Raw genomic sequence first — 24,859 nt, forward strand, 5'->3', positions numbered from 1 at the left:
AGGAAGTAACACCGGCTACATGTGCAATTTAAAATTCTCTCATAGACATGTGCACACGAGCAAAAAGGAAGCAGTGAAATCAACTTCCGTGTTCTCCTTAACCCAATTTATCCCCAATCCTATCGTTTCAACATGTAATCAATCTAAAAAGTATTAATGAAATAGTCCCCGTTCTTTTTTCCCATGAGGCTCTGAGATCCAGCGTGTCTGACATTCACAGCTTGTCTCAATCTGAACAGCTCGCTTCAACGCCCTGGAGCCCACGTGGCTGGTGGCTGCCACACGGACAGCCACCACAGTCTCATACGATGAGCTTAAAGCTGGGGGTTTTCACACATGTACACCATGGAACCAGCACCCAGTAACGATACAGAGCAGCGCCGCCTTCACAGAAGGCCCACTGTCCTCTGGCAAGGGATCTCCACCCCCAGCCCCTGCCGCCTGGCTTCCTGTCACTACAGCTCAGCTGTGCTGACCCTAGAACTGCTGGCAAAGGCATCGCAATGCACAGACGCTGCGTCTTCGACCAAGCTTAATGTTTCTAGGTGTTGGCGGGCAGCCCTGGGCCTCGCTGAGCAGCAGACCAGGGAGCGGGTGCCCCTGTGTTTCACCACTCACCTGCTGGTGGGCACTCAGCTGCTTCCGTTCTCTGGCGATAATGAATAAAGCTGCTATGACCATGGGGACACAAGTCTTTGCCCGGATGGAAGACTTTACTTCTCTTGGAGAAACACCTAGGAGCGTGGCCAGGTCATGGGGTGGGAGTATGTTTACCTTCATAGGAAACTGCCACGGTGGCTGTGCCACTTCAATCCCCACTGGCCACGTGTAGGGGTCCAGGGCCTCCACGCTTTGGCCAACACTGGGTTTGTTCAATTTCAAACCCACTGGGTGTGAGGGGGCACCTTGCTGCGCACTGCATTTCCCGGGTGACTCACCATCTTTTCATGTGCTTACTGACCATTTGCATCTTTATTTTGTGAGGTATCAGGTCACGTCTTTTGCCCATACTTTTTCAGGAGGTTGCCTGTTTTTTTGTTATTGACTTGTAGAAGCTCTTTATATGTTTTGGATCAAGTGCTCTGTCAGATACATGCATGGCGAATATTTTCTTCCTGCCTGCGCCCTGCCTTTTTATTTTCTTAAGGGTGGCTTTCAAAGAGTGAAAGTTTTACATTTTGATTAAGTTTATGTTTTTTGGTTTATGCTTGAAGATTTTAGTGTTTTAAGAAGTCTTTGCCTACCTCTTCCCCAAGGTCATGAAAACTTTTTCCTATGTTTCCTTCTGGAAGTTTTAACAACTTAGCTTTTACGTCAGGTCCATGACACTTAAGCTGACCGTCATGTGTGGCACGAAGCCAGGGTCAAGGTGCGGCTCTTCCCCATCAAGATTGGTTCTTTGCTGGATTGGTTTTCCAGCAAAGTTTTGCCTTCATGCAGCAAGTGAATGTGGTCCATGATCTGGTTTGGTTTTGGGTGACAAAACGAGAAAGGTGCCAAACCCAACACAAACAAACCCATCCCTGGCTGACTCTGCTGAGACAAGTCCTTCCCCACTGCAGCCTGCACAGCCCAGTCCCCCGGGGAAGAGGGAGCTCCCCACGAAATGCTGGACCCGGGCAAGCAAGCCTCCGCCAGGTCTCAGCTGCCCTGCTCACCAGGGAGCGGCGTGTCAGCCCCTTCTGGCACCCTGCCCCCAGGCCTAGCCACCCTGCATGCCCCCACCTGCCCCTTCTCGGCTCCCAGGTGCTCCTTGCTGACCCTCCTCCCCAAAGCCCTTTCTCCCTTCCAACCTCCTGGCACGTGCAGCTCTGCGGAGACCACCCCTCCCCGGCAGCCGCCAGCACTTTCCCATCCTGCAGGCTCCGTCCTCCCCGTCATGTACAAGCACATCATCATGGCCTCTACTCCTGCCAGCCCGAACACCTCGCCCCACCACTCATGGGGTGTCCTGGGCCTCTACTCCTGCCAGCCCGAACGCCTCACCCCTCACCCCACCACTCACGGGGTGTCCTGGGCCTCTACTCCTGCCAGCCCGAACACCTCGCCCCACCACTCACGGGGTGTCCTGGCACTGGCCGCCCCGATCTCTTCACATCACTGTGGCCACTGTCAGAGGACCCCAGTGTGGTCAACCATGACCTCTGCTCTCACCACCCAACCTCCTTTGGGCCCACAGCGCTCTTACCGCGGCTCCCGAAGCCCCCCAGCTGGGGATAGACCCTCTCCTGAAACGGCTCCTGGCATCCGACCCTCGGATCCCATCCCCTCCCCCATGGAGGATCTAGGAGCACCTCCTCACCCCTGCCCTACCGGCTACTCCTGGGTGGTGCCCACGTCCACCCGCCCGCCCACCCTACCTAACCCACTGCACTGCAGGGCGTCTGCCCGGCAACCTGCCCCAAAGGGGAAACGGAGCTTTCCCACTGCAACACCCAGGGGGCTGCCACTAGCGGGGGAGACCACGGATCGGCGCCACCACATCGTGGGGTCCCCAGGTGTGCTGCCCCAGAACTCTCCACCGCTCCGGGGCACGTGGCTGCTGTGTATGGCTTTTCGGGGACCACCGCTGCCGTCTCTGCTCTGGGCGAGGCGTGCCGCTGGCTGAACGGCAGACAGCCTGCTCGTGTGAGCGCGGCCTGAGGGGCTGCAGACACTCGGAGCAGAGGTGCCCTCGGAACAGAGATGCCCTTCATGTTACACCACGATGACCAGCGTCATCTACCGAAGCAAACGGGTTCATTTCAGTGGGATCTGGCGGCGTTTTAGCAGAACTGCTGCCCGTCTGGGGGCTCCAGAAGAGCTGCATTTCCCCCCCAATGAATTAACGATGATCACGTTTTCATTTATGAAAACTGCCCTGTGAGGTTTCTTCTAGAACAGAAAAAAGCCCTTGAAAAGTTGTAGAAAAGTATAGTCAAAGCGAAAATCTGAGGCACCTTTGACCATGGTTTAAAGCCACATAACTTTGTCACTCGCTTCCAACTCGGCATGTGTCGACTGCCAGCCCTGCTGAGCCGCGCACAGGCCCAGAGGAAAGGGCCCCGGCACACGCGCATCCTCGCCACAAAGTGAAAGGCCTCTTTGGCTTTCAGTTCTGAGCACGAACAAGGCACTTGGTGGTCTCTGTCCATTAAGCGGGCTCTGGGAGAGGGTTCTTAGTATAAAAACAATGAAAAGACCACAGGTGCTTTTGACTTGCCTGGGAATCAATAACACACCGGGTAGAAATTTGGGAGGTGCCTACGGACGATTTAGACCAGAGTTCCTTTTTAAGAGGTTCTTTCTGTGGCCAAAGAACTGCGTGAGAAGCCAAGAATAATGGTTAGGCACTGGCCCCACGAACGTCTCTTTAAGGTTTGTTTAAAGACAGGCCCCCTCCGCACCTGGACGACGCTGGTCTGACCACATGTGCTGCTGGCTCACGGAGTTTCTAATTCCACGCCCTCCAGGGTGAAGAACTGAGCACCACTCCGGTCTACCCCCAGACCCTGTGCACCCAGGCGCAGGGGAGACCCGGCCCCTCCACTTACCCATACCAGTAGCGAGGGTCACTGGACATGCAGTGGTTCAGGTTCCGGTGGGCCAGCGCCTTCTTTTTATTGAGGACAAACTCCTGCAGCTTCATCTTCACTTCTGTGCTGGCCACAGCACCTGGCGCGGGAGAAAGCAGAGGCGGGTGAGTCGAGGCTCTGCCCCAGGGGACCCTGAACCATGTGCCAGGAAAGGCAGGACAGGGATGGAGAGGGTGGGATTCCCATTCAGGACGCTGCCGACGCCAGAGAGCATCTCAAGGAAAAGAGACGGACAGGAGGGCTTGAAGGAAGAGACCTTCTTCCCAGGAGTATTTTACGTAATTGCACCCTATTTAAAATGCAGCACAAAATCCTATTGTAACCTAACACGAACCCACTGCTGAAGGGAGTTCTAATCCTCTTACATAGAAGGAGGTCCTGAATCAGGCAGAGCAGCTGGGTGGTTTCTTTCTCGCTGCAGCAAGAAGGAACAGAGCCTCAGAGAAAAGGTGCCTGCGACCCGTGTGACAGGGGTGAGGCGTGCCTCCCGGGACCTGGGCAGACGGCAGGGGCAGGGCAGCTGGGGCCCTTTCCAGCCCTGTCAGGGGATGTTCCTGCTCTTTCCAGCCTACAGCCACCTACTGAGACAAAGCGCATTTCACCAAGCCGGACTAAAGCTGAAATCTTGGGTTCTGTGTTTTTTTTCTGGTGGTCGTAGCGGTTGTTCACAGCCCCGTTAGAGAAAACTGGCCAATTTGAGAAACAGACACACACAACTAAAGTCCAAGCCCACCACGCTGACTCAAGGTCTGCCGGCACCTCGTGTTTTCCTCAGAGCTGCAATCAGACTCCAGGGCACTTCGGACCCATCCTTCCATTAGAGACGGCGGTGAGTGTTTTCCCCGTTGTCACACAGAATTCAAACAGCCTTTGTAATGGCGGGAAAACGCTTCACGAGGTGAGCGATGCAGAGTTTCCAAAACCCTTTCCCAACCGGGAGACACTTTTAGACATTTCCTTCTGTTGTTCTTGTTAGAAACCACGTCGTGTCAACATTTGTAAGTAAATATCATCCCCCACGCTTAGGATTCTGTCCTCTGAAGAGATGAGCAAAATGCCTGCATCCAACAAAACGATATTAACAGCCTCTGAAGCAGCTTCTAAGTTGTTTTCCAAAATGCCTCTATACATGACCACCAAGTGCAACCCCACTGGCCATAGACCAGGTACCCTGTGTCTATTAGTACTCAGGAGTACCACCTGACCCGTGTCTATCGGTACTCGGGAGTACCACCAGACCCTGTGTCTCTATCAGTATTCAGGAGTACCACCTGACCCATGTCTCTATCTCTAATAGTATTTGGGAGTACCACCTGACCCTTGTCTATCAGTACTCGGGAGTACCACCTGACCCATGTCTCTATCTCTGATAATATTTGGGAGTACCACCTGACCCTTGTCTATCAGTACTCGGGAGTACCACCTGACCCTTGTCTCTATCAATACTCAGGAGTATTACCTTCACCCTGTGTCTCTATCTAGTAGCACTCAGGAGTACCACCTGACCCACGTCTCTATCTCTAATAGTATTTGGGAGTACCGCCTGACCCTTGTCTATCGGTACTCGGGAGCACTACTTGCTGCAAATGAGAAGACCGCCTGGTTCCCTCTGCCAGGCCCTGATGGCCCCGGGGACGTACACTGGTTCTCCTCTCCAGTGATGCACCTTTACGTCCTTGGCTCGCTTTTCTTCCAGAGTCTTCCTGTCGCGTGTGTGGTGCTGCTGTGGGTCTGTGTGTACACTTTAGATGTGCAGCCTTCAGTGCGTGTGGCTTTTCTTCAGTAATACATTTACTGGCAGCCGCCACACGCTGGCGTGGCGCATTTAAGCCTCACACGAATGCTACAAGCGCCACGTGGCCCGGGGGGGTGCGCTGAGGGTGGACAGCGCCAGGCGAGGTTGTTCGGATGCTCGGTCTCGCCAGCGTCCCGGCTCTCGGCTCTGCGTTCTGCTTGCACATGCAAGGTCTGTCCTGGTCTCTCACTTCCCTTTAAAATGTGGATTATATTCTGAAGCTGTGAGATAACAGAAAACAGTGGTCTCTGCCCTGGTCCAGGCACAAAGCTCCTAAAACGCTTGCAATTCCCTAAGGGATCAGAGCATGAGAAGCAGCTCTTGTTCTCACGGGGCTCCTGGGAGGGGGATGGTCACCAGGAACACCAAGCCTTGACGAGAAGCTTGGCATTCTCAGCTCCACCCTCACGCCCCAGAGTGGGGAGAGGGGCTGTAAGCGGAGCTAGTAATGGATCACACCCACGTGAGGAAGCCTCCACAAAACCCCAACTGTACGCATTTCAGAGAGCTTCCGGGTTGGTGAGCACATCTGCACTGGGAGGGGGACCCCGACCCCACGGAGACAGAGTCTCCTGTGTTTGGGACCCTCCCAGACCTCACCCTCGGTATCTCTTTATCTGGCTGTTCACCTTCCTATGGGACTGAGTCCTGAACCTGCGAGATCTGATGCTTGCTCTGGGGAGATAGTGTCAGAATTGAGTGAAACTGTAGGACACCACCCGGTGTTGCAGAGAATTGCCTGTTATGGGGAAATCCTACACGTCTGGTGACCAGAGGTGTCAGGAGTGAAGGGCTCTGTAGGAGCGTGGTGTCTACGTAAGGCTAAAGGAGAAACACGAGACGAGAGAGCTGCGTTTTCCCAGCACTGGAAGGAAAAGACTTAAGTTTTTCCTAATTCAGATGTTCCAGTGCTTGTTTTTATGGCGTCTATTCTAGTTTATCCATTGTGATTTTTTTCCATTTCCTGGAAGCTTTGAATTGGATCTTTTCACTGGTTTGGGAAACAATCAGTTTCATTTTATCCTTGTTTTTCTGGTGTTGGATTTTCATTCATTTAGTGGTTTTCTATTATTTTTCTTTCACATTTCACTCTGATGTATGAAATGAATTTTGGTGTATAAGACTCTACAAGTATTTTGAGAAATTGCTCATAAATTGTTAACATCATTAGAGAAATATCTTTCTTGTCACCTTTATCCAATTCCAAATATAACTGTTATCATTCGCAAGTTGAATCTCTGTCTGTCTATAAATAGGTCTGCGTTAAAGGCAGCATCCCACTGTGGCCGTTTCATGATGGACTTCAGGGTCAGGCAGAACAAACCCCTCGGGAACAGGGTCCTCCACGCTGCAGAGGGACCTGAACTAGACCAGCCAGGGAAGCACCACGAAAGTGCCCTAAACCGGAGTCCAGAGCACATCTGGAAGGGTCCGTCGGGACACACGGGCTTTTGTCTCAGGCCTTCTCGGCGTCCAAGGAGACAACTCATCATCTCTTGAGCAGGGAGGCTTGCCCGAGCTCCATGTGCTATGTGACGTTTGCGTGTGGGTGCACCAGCCAGTAGGCAGAGCAGCCCAGACCCAGCGACACCCAGCACGAAGGGCCACGGGAGTGGTGACCAGAGCAGGCGGTGGGAAATGACTGGAGGTATAAACTCGCACCTCCGCTTCTGAGCAAGGCCCCTGGGTTCCCTCCAAATGCAGCCAGGGCTGGACTTGGACCATCCTGAACACTTTCAGCCTGTCTGTCTCGTCTGAAAAATCACACTCATGGAAACACTGAAATCTGTGTATAACGTGCCTGACACGCAGCCCCCGGCATTCCTGACGGCCTCTCAGCCCCAGGCGGACACCTGACAAAATACGCAAAGTGTGGACCGTGTCACAACACAAAGTGCCCCCCAACCAGGGAATGGAGGGGGTGGTGCGGGAGGCAGGGAACGGGGCGCACAGGGGGCCCTTTACAGCAGGGAGTGGGCAAGGTAGGTTCAACCCCGCCAGGAAAGAAGCGGGAGCCAGATGAGGGGCTTGGTGTCTGGCTCCAGTGCGCTGGCAGTGCGGGGACGGGGCAAGGTCAACGAGGTCAACACGACCCAGAGGGCCCGTCTGAGGAGCTGACCCTCAGGTCCTTCTGAAAGGACCGGAAGGAGTAAATGATGCAAAGCAGGGTTCTCGGGGGGCAGGAGCCGGCAGGCTGGGGGTCAGCTGGCCCGACCTGCTCAGAAAGCCCCCTTGACGTGGAGGCACCCTGCCCTGCAGAGCGAGCCACGCTGAGGAAGAGCTCACTCTCCCTGCTCTGGCCACACCCCAGGCTCACACCATGGGCTCCTGAGCTCCAAGAAGGGACAAGGACAGACGCCCAGTTCCAGCAGGGAGGGCACGTGCTCGATAAGTGCAGAGACGGGCAAGGGCAGCTGCCCTGTCCGGGGGGACGCTGGCCCATCCCTGGCGGGGTCTGAGGAGGCACTCCAAGGCACCTGCTGGGCTGGGAGGTGGACAGTACCCTTGTCCCCTGGGCCGCCTGCAGGGCCCTCACAGGAGGAGGTGTGCCTGAGGGGTCCCCGGGCGGTCACGGACACACGCGGCCCTCAGCCAGCTCTAGGGTGGGTGAGTGCACCTTGCCAGGCTCTTATGGAGTCAGAAGAAAACAAACCCACGTCCCCACACCCTGACTTCCTTCCCCATAAAATGACCCGGAAGCTTCCTTGACAGGGAGAGAATTCCCAACGGAAGACGCTGATTTTCATCCTCGTCATTCTAGTTACATACCCGCCTCTCAAAAGACTTCTTCACTTTAAGTGAAACTTCCAGCATCAACAAAACACCTTCAGTAGATGAATAAATACCAAATGTTTCCATCTTTACTTAAAAAAATCAATTCCTGTCGATGATCATTTATTCATTTGACAGGCTTTACAGAGAACGTACTGTGTGCCAGCACTGAACCAGCCAGCGGGGCTGGAGGTAAATAAAAGCCCCGGGGAGCGATCAGAGGACGAGCCCTGGAGGGAGCCCAGGAAGGGAAGGGGGATCTGGGCGGGGCCCACCTGCTGGGGACAGAGACCCGGGGCTCAGCGGCCCCGGAGGCCCTGCAGCATGTGACACCAGACCCGAGTGGGGACACGTCTCCCAGGTTTGCGCCTCTGAGGAACGCGCGACTTCCCCAGCAAACGGGGCAAAGAACTTCTCTTGGGGTCCGGTGTTCCATCTTTTATCTCCACCCTTTTGAGACATTTTTTAGATAAAGTGAACGACTTCCCTCAAGCAGTGGCACCTTCTTCCCCAACAGGCTGTACCTGTAACTAACAGTGAAAAACACGTAGCTGTATTAGTTCCAAACTGCCCAGAGGGCGAAGACTCGTCTTCCGTTGGATTTTTCCTTTCGATATGATTTAAAGACAGTGTATCATGGAGTCTTAAACACGGTTAATTTAAATAAAACTGATTGAAGATGAGTGTTCGTGCTGAACAAGATGAAAATTGCCATAAACTCTAAGAAGTCACTGTTCTACCAAATCAACAGCATTCATTGGTATCAATAAGTACAAGAAGGGGCTTCGCCGGTGGCGCAGTGGCTGAGAGTCTGCCTGCCGATGCGGGGGACGTGGGTTCGTGCCCCGGTCCAGGAGGAACCCACATGCTGCGGAGCGGCTGGGCCCGTGAGCCATGGCCGCTGAGCCTGCGCGTCCGGAGCCTGTGCTCCGCAACGGGAGAGGCCACAACAGTGAGAGGCCCGCGTACCGCAAAAAAAAAAAAAAAAAAAGTACAAGAAAGCTGCAGAATTACTTAAAAGTACAGTAAATGTTAAGTGTAACAAAACTTTTGATTAAATATTCAAAAAGAAATTCATTTTTAAAAAAAACCAAGAAACTAAACAACGGAAGCTCTGCACTGCCTTTTCAAACGCTTACAAAGTGGAGATGCTGAACGCCACGCACGCGCTCCCCGCCCCACGCTCCGTAAGCTGCACAAACAAGACTCTCGTTCATCGGTGAGGCCCCACGCGCTCAGGAGCCCAAGCGGCGTCCAGCGCGCGGCCTGCCAGGCCTGCCTTCTCTCAAGGCCACACTCTGAGGGCTGCACAGCTGACGCAAGCATGCCAAGGACCCAACTGTACACAGTCCGTTATTAATAATAAAACCCGACCACCCAAACCCACAAGCTGAAAACCGCCAGGGCTGCCACTGGGACCAGCTTGGAGGGGAGCAGAGAACATTCCTTCGCCCCGTCAAGGGCCTGCTCAGCAGGCAGCAGAAGTCGTTTTTTACTTTAAACGTGTTTTCTGAAGTCAAATCTTTTCATATTTTGTGAGGCTGAAGACGTTATTTTTATTGGAACTTTCTGGCCAACTAGGAGGAGTTACTGTAGACCAAGCTGGTGAACTGGGGTTTGCCGGCACGCCGGGCGCACAGCAACTCGCCGATCCTAGCAATCTAAACCCTCCATCCTCTGTAAACAAGCATTCCCTCGCTCCAAAGAAAAGCACGTGGACGAGGCACCCTGAGGGGAGGGCAAGGAACAGGGGTCGGGCAGGGAGCGGGGCCACGTCAGGGCCAGGTGCGCGGGGCTCAGCAGGTGCGCCTTAGCTCTGGACCCACGCACCATCCTGCCCGCAGCAGAGCCCCTCCCGAGGGCACATGTGAGGACCGGGGTGCTGTCGTCCACGGGGCAGCTTCTATGGAAGCCACGGAGGGAGACCACTGAGCCGCCAAGACGCTCAGGCCCCTAACCCGGAGAGAGGACATGGACCCCGACCCTGGTTCTCAGCCTCCATTGCACCTTAGAGTCGTCCCAGGAGTTTTAGAAATGAGAGCACAGGCACCTGTCCTCTGCTCCAGATCAGTGCGTCACGACTGGGGGGCTGGTTCCTGACACCGTGTGCTACAGGCTCAGGTGTGGTCAGCGCCCTGGCCGCACCCTCAGCGCAAAGCAAGTGGTGGTGAGACCAGCTTGGCTGTGTGGACCAGCTGGGCAGGTGGCAGGCGGATGCCATGGGAGCCAGCAGGCCAGGGAGTGAGAGCCGTGAGTGTGATGGACCCCACCTGGCACATCAGCCCGCTGCGGGGCCGCAAGGTGGCCCACAGACCAAGGTGCAAGCAGCCAACCCAAACCTGCAATTCCGCTTCTCCCGATGCCTTTCCGTCCTCGTTTCTGGAATCTCGACTGTGGGCCATCACTGAGCCTGTACATCACCATCTCACCAAATTGTTGTGATCCAACGAGATGTACCATTCAGATTTAGTAATTACTTTCAAATACTAATAGAAAAATCAGATTTCACGTGGAATAAAAACTCTCTTGACCTGCTTTCTAAATTGAAACTCTATCAGACAGTTAAAGTGAAAATACATTTAAAGTGTATTTATTTCAAGAGTGAAAAGCTGTAGTAACTGTTGGCAAAGCTGTTAATTTTATGTATAAAAACAACTAAGAATGTACAAATACTGGGTTCAAGATGGTGGAGTAGAAGGATGTGCGCTCACTACCTCTTGCGAGAGCACTGGAGTCACAACTAACTGCTGAACAATCAACGACAGGAAGACATTGGAACTCACCAGAAAGGATGCCCCACATCCGAAGACAAAGGAGAAGGTGCAGTGAGACGGTAGGAGGGGTGCAATCACAGCAAAATCAAATCCCATAACCGCTGGGTGGGTGAGTTACAAACTGGAGAACATTTATACCACAGAAGTCCACCCACGGGAGAGAAGGTCCTGAGCCCCACGTCAGGCTTCCCAACCTGGGGGTCCGGCAATGGAGGAGGAATTCCCAGAGAATCAGACTTAGAAGGCTAGCGGGATTTGACTGCAGGGCTAACCATTTTCAGTAGTCGAGGATAAAGAATTTTTGAGGTTTTTTGAGGTTAATATGTACTTGTAGGGGGCTTCCCTGGTGGCACAGCGGTTAAGAATCTGCCTGCCAATGCAGGGGACACGGGTTCGAGCCCTGGTCTGGGAAGATCCCACACGCCACGGAGCAACTAAGCCCGTGCGCCACAACTACTGAGCCTGCGCGTCTGGAGCCCGTGCTCCGCGATGGTAGAGGCCCGCGCACCGCGATGAAGAGTGGCCCCCGCTCGCCGCAACTGGAGAAAGCCCTCGCGCAGAAACGAAGACCCAACACAGCCAAAAATAAATAAATATGTACTGGTAAAGTGCCTAAAGCCTTCTAGTTTTACTCATGAGCACAGGCAGAGTAAATCACCACACAGTCACGACATCAAATCCCGACACAGGAGAGAAATGCACGTCGTGACTTACTGACACGCGGGATTAACAGGGGCCAGTGCGTTCACCTGAGCTCTGAGGTCTTGGGCAGAAAGGACCAGAGCCTGGGGATGTGAGAGTGGGTCCACTCGCCCCGCTTAGGTCCTGGGGGTATCGCTGCAAACGACAAACTACCAAAACAAAGGGGCCCAAACACACACGAGGGAGTGTGTGTTCAGCCACAGCCTGGGAGGGACACGGCACCCTGCGGGTGGAATGCCGAACCGCGTCCATCCTTTCGTGCGAGCCCCAGGCTCTGCCCAGCGCTGACATGGGGAATTCCGCCTAATTTTCAAAGGGGGAACGGCACCCAGAGGAGTCCCCTGGCTAAGATCCAGTTGGGTGTCTCCTGGAGGATAACAGACCAGGCTGGTCTTTGCACAAGCACGGCCGCAATGGAAAGAAAAAACTGGGGTCAAAGGGCAAATGTGCCACCTGAGAGGTGGGTCATCGCGTCTCCTCTCAGCCCAGGGACGTCCTAGCAGCTGCCACCTGGTGTTGGGTGCTCACTGACGCCCTCAAAACAAAACAGCTTTGAAGAAGTTAAGGCTGAACACAGGTGAGGCTCACTATGCTTCTGGGGTGCTTTCTGGTTCTTAGTATCTTTTCAGCCCACGAGGAGTCTGCAAACACTCCTGCAAATGCTTAAGTCAAACCCAAAGTGGGGCTGCATGCCCCCTGCAGCTCCCAAGTGAAGACAGAGCTGCGGACCAGCCCTGAGGCTGGGGCGCCCAGAAGCACAGCCCCGGGAGGGACACCAGCCAGGCGGCTCCTGCCCCAGCTCCGCTTCTGGGGCCTGGGCCGCAGGGAGAGCCGCCTGGCGAGGGTGCCCACGCCGCCAACCCGCCGGCTCCGCCACGCACTCACTCTCTTTGCCTTTCTCCTTGTGCTTGAGCTGCTGCAGCTTCTGCTCCCGCTGCTGCTTCGCCAGCTCCTGCTCTTGGCGGTGTCTCTCCAGCTTCCGCTGATGCTCCAGCAGCTCCTGCTGGTGCTTCACGGCCAGCAGCTCCTGCTGTTGCTGCGGGCAGGGAGGGAGGAGACAGAGACGGTCAGAGCCTCGCCCCGAAGCAAGACGACGAGACAGACACACACGCAAGAAGGTCGGCAGAGGGCCAGCCCGTCCCCGCGCCGCTGTGGCCGTGGGGACCTCGCGCCCTGCGCACGGCCCGCATCTCCAAGGAGGTCCCTTCGTTCAGTCTGTCCAGGAAGCAGGGCTGCTCGGGGATGTCTCCTAACCACTCCACGCTAAATGCCAAAAATGAAAATAAAAATGACCGAATCGCTAGAAGAAAATACGCCTGAAGATTTGCGCAATCTCATACGTTGGGAATGCCTTTTGGAGAATGACGCAAAAGCGTACGAAATGGTGTGGCAGCTTCGGGAAATTGTTTGGCCCATCCTTACGAGGCTAAACACGCACCCACGCGAGACCCAGCAACCCCACGCCCACGACTGACCCAAGAGACATGGAAACACATCTGCGCAAAGCCCTGCACGGGACTGTGCGTGGCAGCTGTGCGCACGGCAGCCCAGACCGACACACCCCAGACGTCCCTCAGACGTGAACCCAGCGGCAGAAGTGTGTGTCTGTACGTGAGAATCCCACCCGGCAATGAAAAAGAATAAACCGCACATACGGGAAAAAACACGCATGGGCTGCAAGACAAGCGAAGCGAGCGGGTCCGGCGTCGACAGGGCTGTGGGATACGGGCCAGAGAAGAGTCAACATGCAAAGGGTCTATTCACACGAAGTTCTGGAACAGGAAATCCTAAGACGTGGTGATAAAAATCAGAAGAAGGCAGCTTCTTGGGTGAGGCAGGAAGATGAGGCAGGAGGGAGCTGTGTAGTGTGTGGACTGCCTGACAGAGACGGCATTTGCTCAGATGCTCAGGACTGTCGAAGCGCGGCGGACAGACACTCAAGGCCCGTGCGTTTCATCGTGTGTAAATGATATCACGTATTTTCAGAAATGACATAATTGACAACATAAAAAGTTACCTTCCTAATAAATACTGTAAACAAAATTAAAATGCAAAAGATGAATGAGGAAACCTCTGTGCAGTGTTCGCAGCACAGAGATGGCCGTGGTAAGTTACTAAGGCTACGGTAAGCAGCCCCTAAGAAGGTGAGCAAAAAGACCAAGAGATTCACCAAAGAGTGGTTCAAAATAAATGGGGGACAAGGGCTCAAGCTCACCAGCAATCAAATCCCGCTGTCACTTATCGCCCTGGAAAAGCTGAGAAAGAACGAGCCGGCCAGCGCGGACCGGGGCTGCGGGAAAGGCTCAATTACGCCGACACGCTGGACACCGGTTTTCCTCAAACCTCAACCAGCAAAAGCCCCCGGGGGGTGGTCTGTGCTGCCTCCTCCCGCCCCACGGCTCCTCCATCCCCGTGTCTGCCCCCTCGCTCTCTCTCTCGCTGTCTGTCTCTGTCCCCCTCTCTGCCCATCCCTCTCTCTCGCTGTCTCTGTCCCCCTCTCTGCCCATCCCTCTCTCTCGCTGTCTGTCTCTGTCCCCCTCTCTGCCCATCCCTCTCTCTCTCTCTCTCTCTTGCTGTCTCTGTCCCCCTCTCTGCCTACCCCTCGCTCTCCCTCTCAGTCTGTCTCTGTCCCCCCTCTGCCCATCCCTCTCTCTCTCTCTATCTCTCTCTCTCTCTCTTGCTGTCTGTCTCTGTCCCCCTCTCTGCCTACCCCTCGCTCTCCCTTTCAGTCTGTCTCTGTCCCCCTCTCTGCCCATCCCTCTCTCTCTCTCGCTGTCTCTGCCCCCTCTCTGCCTATCCCTCTCTCCCTTTCAGTCTGTCTCTGTCCCCCTCTCTGCCTACCCCTCGCTCTCCCTCTGTCTCCCTGCACCTGCCCCTCGCTCTGCCTGTCTCCCCACCCCCGCCTGCCCCCGCTCTCCAGGGCTCTGGCCACGCGCACTTGCCACCATGGAAGGACCTGAGTGGGGTCAGCCTGGCTGCCCACACCCTCCACCCCGGCCACCTGCACGGAGCCGTCCTCGTCCACGGCACCTTCCAGGGGGCCCCCCGTGTCCCCCTCGCTGCTGGGCGGGGCGGGGCGGGCCTGCCCCCTCCCTGTCCCCGGGTGGAGGGACGGGCTGGGGGGGAGCCAGCAATCTGTCACCCAAGAGGCCCCGGGACTCTCCGTCGAGAACGCTTCACCGACGAGCGAGCTCCCTGTCATGGACCACGTGTGTGAGACACAGCACGACTGAAACAGCTTGTGGCCGCTCCCGGGGACCGCGGCAGACACCTCCCTGCGGCCCCGCTGGCCCACGTGGGAGCCTCCGCAGACGGCATGGCCGGCCTCCCGGCCCTGCTGCAGTGGAAGGGACCTGAGAGCAGGGCCCCTACGGAGCCTGGCGGGCTGGTCAGACCTGTGCCCACACGCGCAGCAGGGAACCCACGGCCCTGCCCACAAGCCCTGCCGCGAAGGGGAGGGGGTTCCTTTCCAGCTGGGACCACAGGGACAGAATGGCAGAGAGGTGGGTGCAGCTAAGCCCAAAACCCGCGCAGGAGGGAGGGAGAGGGAGGCGGCCGCGGACCACCCAGAGGAGCCAGTGTCTGGACCCCACGCAGCAGCTCGCACCTCCCGCGGGTGACTCTGCTCCTCTGCCGTTTCCCAGACTCTGCGTCATGCAGCAGGGCGTGCAGGGGCGTGGCCGCCAGGAGTGGGTACACCCAGCTCAGCACCCACCCGTGGCGTCCCTGCACACTGAGTGCCACTGCTGAGAGCTGTCTGTGGAAAACAAAATTACCTTCCCAAAACCCGGCTAATATATTTTGCTAATATATTTCAAAACGGTGATGTTTTCTTCTCTTTTAAAAGGAAAACCGAATGACACCACTGGGAAAGAAGAGTAAATGAGGTGGGGCTAAACCATGTCCCTTGTCATCATTAGTTTTCTTCCAGGAGGCAGTACTCAGAGCTGCACTACCTGCTCTTCTCAGAACAGGGTCGCACACCGAGGAAGGTGCCTCTGCCAGAAGTACTTGTTGATCCGTACGGATTCAGAGAATCCTGCCTGGGGGCCCCATGGCTGTGTCTGTGGGCAAAGGTCCCTAGCGGCTGTCACCAGGCCACTGCCCACCGCTCTGGGATTCCGCCCGCGTGGCCAGCCTCCAGAGGCGGACGACTCAGAGGGCTGCCTGGTCAGGAAGCCAAGGCTGTGTCCTGAACAACGGATCTCGGAAGGAAGAACCTCGCCCCCGTGGCATTCCCTGCACCCCCAGATTGCCTTAGGTACAGCCCCGGGTTCCCTTTCAGCTGCTCAGTGCTCATTTAACGTGTAAAGGAGGCGCAGGCAGAAAGGTCTCACGATATTTACTTTTCACCCAGAGCCCAGAAGGAAAGTGAGGTCTCTCAGTTGTCATTACAAAGACACTAGAAACAACTACCCCAGACCCAAGGATTAAAGTTCACAGGAAGACAAAACTCCCAGAAAAACGATATCGTCATTGAGTGTTAATAAAAGGAGCAATTAGAAACCACAACTCTGATTCCCCAAAATGCCCCAGAGCACGACACTGCAGAAGCCTGGCACGGACAGTGCGGAGCCGGGACTGCTGTGGGGACACGGGGCTGCCACGGTGAAGTCCACGTCCACCTGGGACTGGAACCCGGAAGTTCTGTGCATCAAAGCCCCGACGGGCTTGCCGTGTAGGTTTTTCAAAGATGGTCAAGAAACTGCTAAGGCATCACGTGGCCCACGATCTGAGGGGAGTGCAGGGCAGACCCGCCGACCCTCGGAGGTCCCTTCTGATAGAGAGCATCCTCTCCTGGGTGCTGACCTCCAGGCTCACGTGCTACCTGGCCACGGTTTCTAGGGACCATTTGCGACTCAACTATTCTTCCCTATGGGATCCTCAAAACGGACCCATGTCCATCTTTATCTCACTGAACTCCTGGCTCAGCTCGAAAAGGCACCCTCACTTCAGTACCTTCAGAATCACTCTTCCCTCTGGCCTCATGGCACACCAGCGTTATCAGAAGGTCCCCTGGATGTGTCATTCACGTTCCCACCCAAATCTGGATACTCAAATGCCGCAAAGACAAAAAGGCCAGCCATCAACATGCCGGTCAGCAAGAGGAAGGCCGGCATCACAGACACCCGGCACTCTGGACTCTGCGGAAGCTGCGGACTGGACATCGCCGTGTGCTCTGGGGGGAGGGGAGCATGAAGGGGGAGGGGAGAAGTGATGGGTGAAAGTGGTCAAGGGAGAGCCTGGCCGGCCTCCCCTTCCTCCACCCTCACCACCCAGTCTCCATTCATGGGACACGCGTTTTCCTCCCAGGTGGGGTGTCTTGGAAGCTGCATCCCCTTGAGACCAGTGGCGGGTCCCCTCCGTCCGCAGGGCATCCTGGCTCCTTCCCTCCATGGGCTCACCACCACCGGGACACACTTCCTGTGGCGGCTCAGGGCTGACTGAAGACTCAGGCTGTGTCTGACCCCGTCTTCTCTCTGCAGAGAGCAGGTCTGAGCGAGCCCGTGAGGGTACTGGGCCAGATCAAAGCCAGTGTATTTATCAGCAAGAGCCAGTGAGGAGGAATGAGATAAAAACCATGTTGCAAGCCAACGCAAGAGACGGTTTTCTTTGTAGAACAAACTTCTGCAGCTGCCACCTTTGGAAATACACAAAACGACCCTTCTCTTCTACAACTGCAGGCAGCCTACAGCACAGAGGGCACTGTCAAAGGTGAGCAGGACGCCTTAGAAAGCACGGCACTCTCGTGTGCCACGAATGCTTGGTGGCAAAGGAAAAGCCGGGCCCAGCGTGGCAGCCCGAGTGGCCATCAATGCCCCCTGGGGCAGCAGGTCAAACAAGGCCATCCACCTGCCCGTAAACAACTTCCTAGAAACCCAGAGTGCCGGGTTTATGAGCAATTCCTGCCGTAAGCCCGTTAATTAGGCACAGACGGGCTCAGGGATGACGCAGGGCTTCTGGCTGCCACGCGCTTTCCCAGGTACCAGGGTTATGGCAACCTAAGTGCGTCCTGCAGGCTCATTAAAAGTTGCCTCAGGTGACCCGGAAGCCGGGGCCCCAGGTAACATCTCTCCAGCTACCTGGGACAGGTAATAAAGAGAGTAAACATGATGGCCTGGCTCCCAGGGCCATAAAACCAGGTTCCTTTCAATGTTATCCCTTTCCCTTCAAGGAAAAGAGTCACATGCTCAACTAAATAGCTCTTAGAGCTCTCTCCTGTCCATGGAGACAGCACAAATCACACCAACAGACTTTACACACACACACACACACACACACACGTATAAAAATTCAGCCTCACTAGTAAAAAAGGACATGCAAATAAAAGAGTAGAAATCGTTTTTAGTTTTTGCCCATTAGACTGGAAATACCCTGCGAGGCCTGGGAAAGGGACATCCAGGCTGAACACAGCTTTGGAAGGAGCAGGAACTCTTCTGGAGGGCGGCCCGGTAAGACGCTTTAGAATGTGTAATGTGCACACAGTCGTTTTCATCTGAAGCGATTTATTCTGAGGAGACCTGCCCGAAGGACGGGGCCTGCGGTCTGGTCCACAAGCAGGAACTGTGGGAGATGAGACCCCGTCTCCCAGGATGGCACCTGGGACAGACGTGTCAGGACAGGTTCCCGCCGTGCAGTGCGGACGGGGAGGCTGCAGCGCCAGGGTCACAGGATTCAGCCCCGACTCTGGACTCTGGCTGCTTCGGAGCCACAGCGGGGGTGGCATCCACGCCAGGAACACCCCCAGCTCCTCGCCCACTCACAGCCCGTGGACCCACGGGCTCCTGGTGCCGGCAGGATGGACCCATCTAAAACCCCGCCCGGCGCAGGGGTCCTTCACGGGGTGATGAGGATGGTTTGGAACCAGACAGCGGTGACGGTTGTACCATATTGTAAACGTGCTAAATGTCACTGAATTGTACGCTTTAAAATGGTCAAGTGATGAGCTTTATGTTATATGAATTTTACCACAATGAAAAAACTGAGTAAGGGAAAAACTAAGTATTTTCCATAAAGAAAAGGAAAAAAACGAGCAGCCACTTCTCTCTGGCTCCGTCGGGTCAGGAGGACCACAGCCCTGAGACTGAGGATGAGCAAGGTCCCCGTGTGTGTGCCCCGGGCCCTCGGGGTCCCTGGACGGCCGCTGGGGACGAAGGCGGAGCCTGGTTCTCCTCCACGCTCCCCGCGTCCTACCTGACGGGCCCCAGGAGGGAGCAGCCTGCGTCGGCAAAGGGAACGGGCAAACTCACCTGCGATGAAAATGACCAGAACCTGCTGAGCCCTAGAAAACTACAAAACAGCTCAGGTGGTGATTAAACTGTGTCCAGCGCCGACCCTGCCAACAACCTCTTCTAGGAGAAAAAGGCCAGGTCTCTCCACACAGGACCCAGGAAAGGCCTTTTGTCCCTGGGGGAGTCACCTGCCCCGGAGTGCGGCTGCCTGATCTCACACCACAGGAAAGTGGTTACAGGCCTGGAGAGGGCGCCTACCATGCAACCCAAGGGAGACCCCAGCACAGGGAGCAGAGGCCCGGCTTTGCCTAGCTCTCCTGCAAGCCCTCACCCAGGGTCCAGCCTCAGCCACACAACCGCAGTCCATGGCGTGGGCAGGGCCCCTGGCGCACGTGCTGTCACAGACAGCTTTCCAAGATCCCAACATGGTTACAGAAGTTTTGGTCAATGCATGGAAACAAAAAGGGAGGAAACAATTATAATTTGCAGATGACATTACTGTCTACTTAGAGAACATGAAATAACCAATTACAAATTTCTTAGGACTAAGAAGAAAATTCTAGACATTGGTTGGCTAACAAATAATAATGAAACCAAGGGCTCTACACGGACAGTGACCAAGTAGAGAATAAAATGAAGAAACATTCTGTTCATAACAGGAGAAAATATATAAAATACCCAAGAATAATTAAATATAAAATCTACAGCCCTTATATGAAGCAAATAAGACAAGACTTTTCGTAAGGACAGAAGAAGCTTCAAATCACAGGTGGTAATTCCACATTCCCGGATTAGACAGTTAACAGTAGAAAGTTACTAGTACATGTCCTGCTGATTTATTAACTTGCGGCAACTTCAATTAAGCTTCCAGAGCAACTCTGGGGGACGTTATGAGAAAGGGTTCTGATGCTCACCTGGAAAAATGAAAGCTCACCCGGAGACAAGCCGAGGGAATTAAAAATGAAGAACAAATGTGTGGGGAGTGGAGACCTGCACGGCCGGATCCTGAAACACCAGCACAGGCTCCTGCTGACACAGGGTGGGGCCGGTACGAGGAACAGAGGGGGCCGGAGGCAGACTCGGCCAGATAAACACGCGCTGATTATGGGACAGAGCTGGCATTTTTTACATCGTTTAGAAAACTGCTTTGCTTTGTGAAGGAGGCGAGGCCAAGCAGATAACGGACAAAATATAATGGACGTTGAAATAACGCCAGTTTATAAAGAACACTCATACACTGATGAGAAAAAGGCAAGCACTGCAACAGAAAAACAGCAAAGAAAACGATAATTGGGAGAAGAAATGCAGACAGAATCAAAATAGAACGTGAACAAGTTCCACGAACGCATCAGACTGCGGGGTCAGCCCTGGCCCCTCTCCTCTGGGAGGGCAGTCACTGATCGGCCAGCCCGTTGGGTGCGGACGTGGAAGAGGGAAAACGCGGGGGCGGGTAGCGACCCGCGCAGCAGGCTGTGGGTGGGAGGGAGGGTGCCCTGCAGCGCCCCGCAGAGGCAGCTACCACCTAGGACAGGTCAGCGAGTGCTGGCTGTCATGGTTACTGCTGCTTTACTATTCTGCTCTCGGAGTAAGCAAGGGGGGTGTGTGTGAGAGAGACAGAGAGAGACAGGCAGACAGAGAGACACATGCATACCCAGGACCTGGTGTAGCTTTTGGAAAGAAACATGGCAAGAAATAAAAGCCACAGAAAAGGACTTATCCTGGGTCAGCAATACCATTTCTGTTTTGTTTAGACAAAGGCATATGATTCATGAACGAGGACACTAAAAACAGAAGAAAAACTGGAAATGACCTTAATGTTCAACTCTTCAACTATTAGCACTTATTTAAATTCATTGGGGTTCATTGTAAGACTACAATAAAACTGTTAAAATCATGCTTTTGAAGTGTATGTAATGGTAAAGGGAAATGTTAACAGTAAATAAAAACCACATGTCAGTATAATCCCAATTCCATAAAACTACAGATACACACACGCACAACGTACATAATACAAGGTTACGGGAATCCACTACAGAATGCAACAGCCGTCCTAGCCAACAGCGCTGGAATCACATCTTCCCTGTGATTTGCAATTATTCGATAATTAACGTTAATGACTGTGGCGATCAGAAAGAGATCATGATGAAAACATCCTTGTAAAAAACAACATTGTCTGGGACGCAAACAGCAGGGCCCTGCTCCTCTCTGGTACACAAGCCTTGGGGAGTCCGGGGGCCCGGGACCTTCCCCCTCCTCCTCCCGTTTACCTACACAGGTGTTCCTCCCGGGGTGCAGGAGGCTCCAGGGAGATCTGTGGGGAGGACGCTGTGAGCAAACGGTTAATGAGGAGGTCAGACGTGTGGGTGAGCGTGGCTGAGTGGACACAGGCATTCACTCCCACTCGTCCCGGAACCACGAAGAGGAACGGCGCTTTTTAGGAGACACGGATTCACAGGAACAAAGCCTGCAGGAAGGACTGGAGAGCAGGTTTGTCATCAGAACTCTGGAGATGAGACCCGGCAGCACCCCAGAGGCACAGCCCAGACGGCACGGTCAGCGTCGCGTTCTACTCCGAAGTGCTCACCACGTCTCCATCAGTGAAATGGAATACTCGATACATTCCCAATACAAAATTGTCAGTATTTACCAAACAGCAAAAAACCACACATTTATGGAAACATCACTGCCGTGGACGGAGGTCAAGGGGCGGCATGCCTGAACCCAGAACCTTCAGAAGGTGGACAAGGGATTCTGGCTTGCACGGAGGGCTCCCAGCGTGCAGACCCCCAGCCCTGTCCCCGTCCTCCTCTCTTCACGGTGCACCCCGACTTCTCACTGTCCCCCTACCCGAGCCCTCCTCATGTGCACCCGACTCTTGTCAGAATCACTGTTACCACGCCCTCTCCCGCCTTCCCTGGACTAGGGTGAGGATCCCTCCTGGAGAAGATGACTGCGCTCCAGGCCGGGTCTGTCACAGCCCTGCAATATCCATTCCTCTGGGTGTATTCCCATACGAGCTCTCACCCTGGCCTTCAGACTTGCCTTGGCCAGCGAGGCAAGAGCATCCATGACTTACACGGAGGCTTAAACCACTCTTGCCCTCTTGCTGAGCTTGGAACTCAGAAAGCAGCACATAATCCAGCTGCCAAGCACCAGGCTGGAAGTGAGGCTACTGTAGTAAGCACGATATTTGGGGTAGTTTGTTATGCAGCCAAAGCTGACTGAGACACTCATGTAACAGATTCTTTGTGGTCTTATAAAATAGTGGCCATCACCACTCAAGCAGGAAGGACTTTGTGCTGGCTTATATACTGTAATTGTTTTCCTTTTTGCAAAAAGCAAATATTTAAACCATTGATCCTGATCTAGAGGTATAACAGATTCATATTTCAGATACTTTGAAATGCAAAAATCATGTTACTACATCATTATACTTAAAGACAGTCTGCAGTACAAGACTGAAACTGTAGCCATGATCACCAGCGTTTGCCCACAGTGAGAAGAGCTTACAGGTTTCTCAAACTGTGGGACTGGATTTGCACTGGAACATAGGGAGCTCCGCCAATAGGAAGGGAGGAAATCGCTAACTCCAGGGAAAGCTAAGAGCTGTATCAGAGGTCATGAAGCCATGGCACGGTGTGTGTCGGCAACAGGCACCCACACAGACACAGGAATGGAGCCCCTGATGGTCCTTTAATCAGAAGGCTGGTCTCAGTATGTGAAGCATCCGAAAAGCGGCAGTGTATGCGGGGGGGGGGGGGGGGGGGGCGGCGGGGATGGAGGGCGGCAGTGTGTGCGTGGGGGGGGGGAATGGAGGGCGAGGGCCTAGTCTCTCCAGCAAGCGGGAAGTAATCACCCCATGGGATCTTTAACGCAAGGACGAAGCAGACCATCTACAAACTTCTACTGGCAGAAGCCGGCAGAGACCTGGGCCTGGGGAGTCAGATGGGAGAGCAGGGAGGGCCAGCTTCTGCTTGTTCACACTGTATTACATTTCCATTAGAAACACTGGAAATAGGGATTCCCTTGATAACATTTTAAAACAATTTAAAATGACACACGACAAACCCCCAAAGCAGCAGATCTAGGTAATGCTACACTTGCCAGGTGATCACCTGGGCTATCCCAGCTGACATACATTTGCCAGGTGATCACCTGGGCTATCCCAGCTGACATACATTTGCCAGGTGATCACCTGGGCTATCCCAGCTGACATACATTTGCCAGGTGATCACCTGGGCTATCCCAGCTGACATACACTTGCCAGGTGAGCACCTGGGCTATCCCAGCTGACATACATTTGCCAGGTGATCACCTGGGCTATCCCAGCTGACATACACTTGCCAGGTGAGCACCTGGGCTATGCCAGCTGACATACATTTGCCAGGTGATCACCTAGGCTATCCCAGCTGACATACATTTGCCAGGTGATCACCTGGGCTATCCCAGCTGACATAAACACCAAGACACCACACTCACTACTCTCACAGCCCTGGGCCTCAGTGATCATGCTGCCTGGACCCCATTCTGGGGAGAAGAAAACTAACTGCGCAGGACAGAAAGGGGAATGGGGCTCCCGAATCAGCCATGACCAACAAAGACACTGCGTCTAGTACAAGTGCAACACTGAGTGTTGAAACCCTAGGAAAGATCTTCTTTACCCAGGGTTAACAATTTTAGTTACATTTTAAAAATTATTCCCTTTTTAACTATAAAATCCTACTCAAATTCACTGATGATTTAATGACACTAATTCGACTGTGTGCTCCAGAAATCCGTCTGACAAACACCACTGGCAAATGTCACTAACAATATGATACCTTGTGAAGAGCGTAAATCATCAAAGCAGAAGCCGACTGATGGGACGATACAGTTACATCGTTTAAATGGCTTCAGACGAATGATCTCCATTTCAAGTGGAGAAACAACAAACGATTAGAATGCAGAGAGCATGTAACCTTGAGATGCTTCCTGAGCTGCGTCTCTGGGGCTCCCACCATCTCTGGGAGCACCCAGCCTGTGGGTCAGGGGGAGCTCGTCGGGGTACCCCTGACTTCCGAGCCCTCTCTGCACAGTCTGCAGGTGCTGACAGGAGGACCCAGGAGGCAGATTCTGTTCCTTTTCAAAGAGGTGACACAAACTCCTGGAACCCCAGATGAGGAGAGAAACTGGGGGTCAGGGAGAAAAAGCCCCCGCAGGCCGAGGCCCCAGGACAGTGGGAAGCCCGGTCTCGCCCTGAGGGGGAAGCACCAACCGGGCTCAAGCAGTGATCCTAATGTTTCTTGCTGATTTGTGCAACCCCTCACACAAGAGAGGTCGCTGATGTCGCAATTTCTCATTTTTGTCTTGTAAAAGCTACAGACTCAACCAACACAGACACGAGAACATAAGCAACTAGCATCTTCCTTAACCCTGGTCAGCACAAAACCCACCATCGCCAGTTTCCGGTACAGTCTCTCAATCAGGGGCTGTTTGAGTGAGGACGACGGTGCGAGGGGGAGTGAAAACAGAGAGAGAAGTGCAAATCCCGAGTTCCTTCTTCAGCCAGGCGCCGTGCCGGGCCCGCAGATGCCAGAGGTGGGTGGCTGCCTGCTACCAGGTAGGCACGTGGATGGGTGACCTACGGCGGGGAGGGGCACACACAGGGCTCCACCTCCCAAGATGAAGGGCAGTGTGGGCCCCCTGGTCACCAGGAGCCCGGTTAAAGGGGGACGTATCTGAGAGGACCGGAAAGACACAAGACTGCAGTGATCCTTCAGGCTTCTGAGATGAGATCAAGATACGGGGCAGTTGGGCTTCCCTGGTGGCGCAGTGGTTGAGAGTCCGCCTGCCGATGCAGGGGACACGGGTTCGTTACCCGGTCCGGGAGGATCCCACATGCCGCGGAGCGGCTGGGCCCGTGAGCCATGGCCGCTGAGCCTGCACGTCCGGAGCCTGTGCTCCGCAATGGGAGAGGCCACAACAGTGAGAGGCCCGCGTACCACAAAAAAAAAAAAAAAAAAAAAAAAA

The 24,859-nt window shown here is 54.4% G+C and overlaps 1 protein-coding gene across 4 annotated transcripts in view; it reads right to left on the reverse strand.

Moving 5' to 3' along the window:
• The window catches only part of HDAC4 (histone deacetylase 4), a 287,137-nt gene that overhangs the window by 84,851 nt on the left and 177,427 nt on the right, over positions 1-24,859 (reverse strand). For all 4 annotated transcript variants that reach the window (XM_049711988.1, XM_049711989.1, XM_049711987.1 and 1 more), the window contains 2 exons: positions 12,504-12,654; positions 3,534-3,654 (listed from right to left, as the gene is read on the reverse strand). In XM_049711988.1, coding sequence (XP_049567945.1) covers positions 3,534-3,654; positions 12,504-12,654 — 272 coding nt within the window. The remainder of the gene's footprint in view (positions 1-3,533; positions 3,655-12,503; positions 12,655-24,859) is intronic.

This window comes from Orcinus orca, chromosome 7 (genome assembly GCF_937001465.1).
Source record: "Orcinus orca chromosome 7, mOrcOrc1.1, whole genome shotgun sequence".
Classification (NCBI taxonomy): Eukaryota; Metazoa; Chordata; class Mammalia; order Artiodactyla; family Delphinidae; genus Orcinus; species Orcinus orca.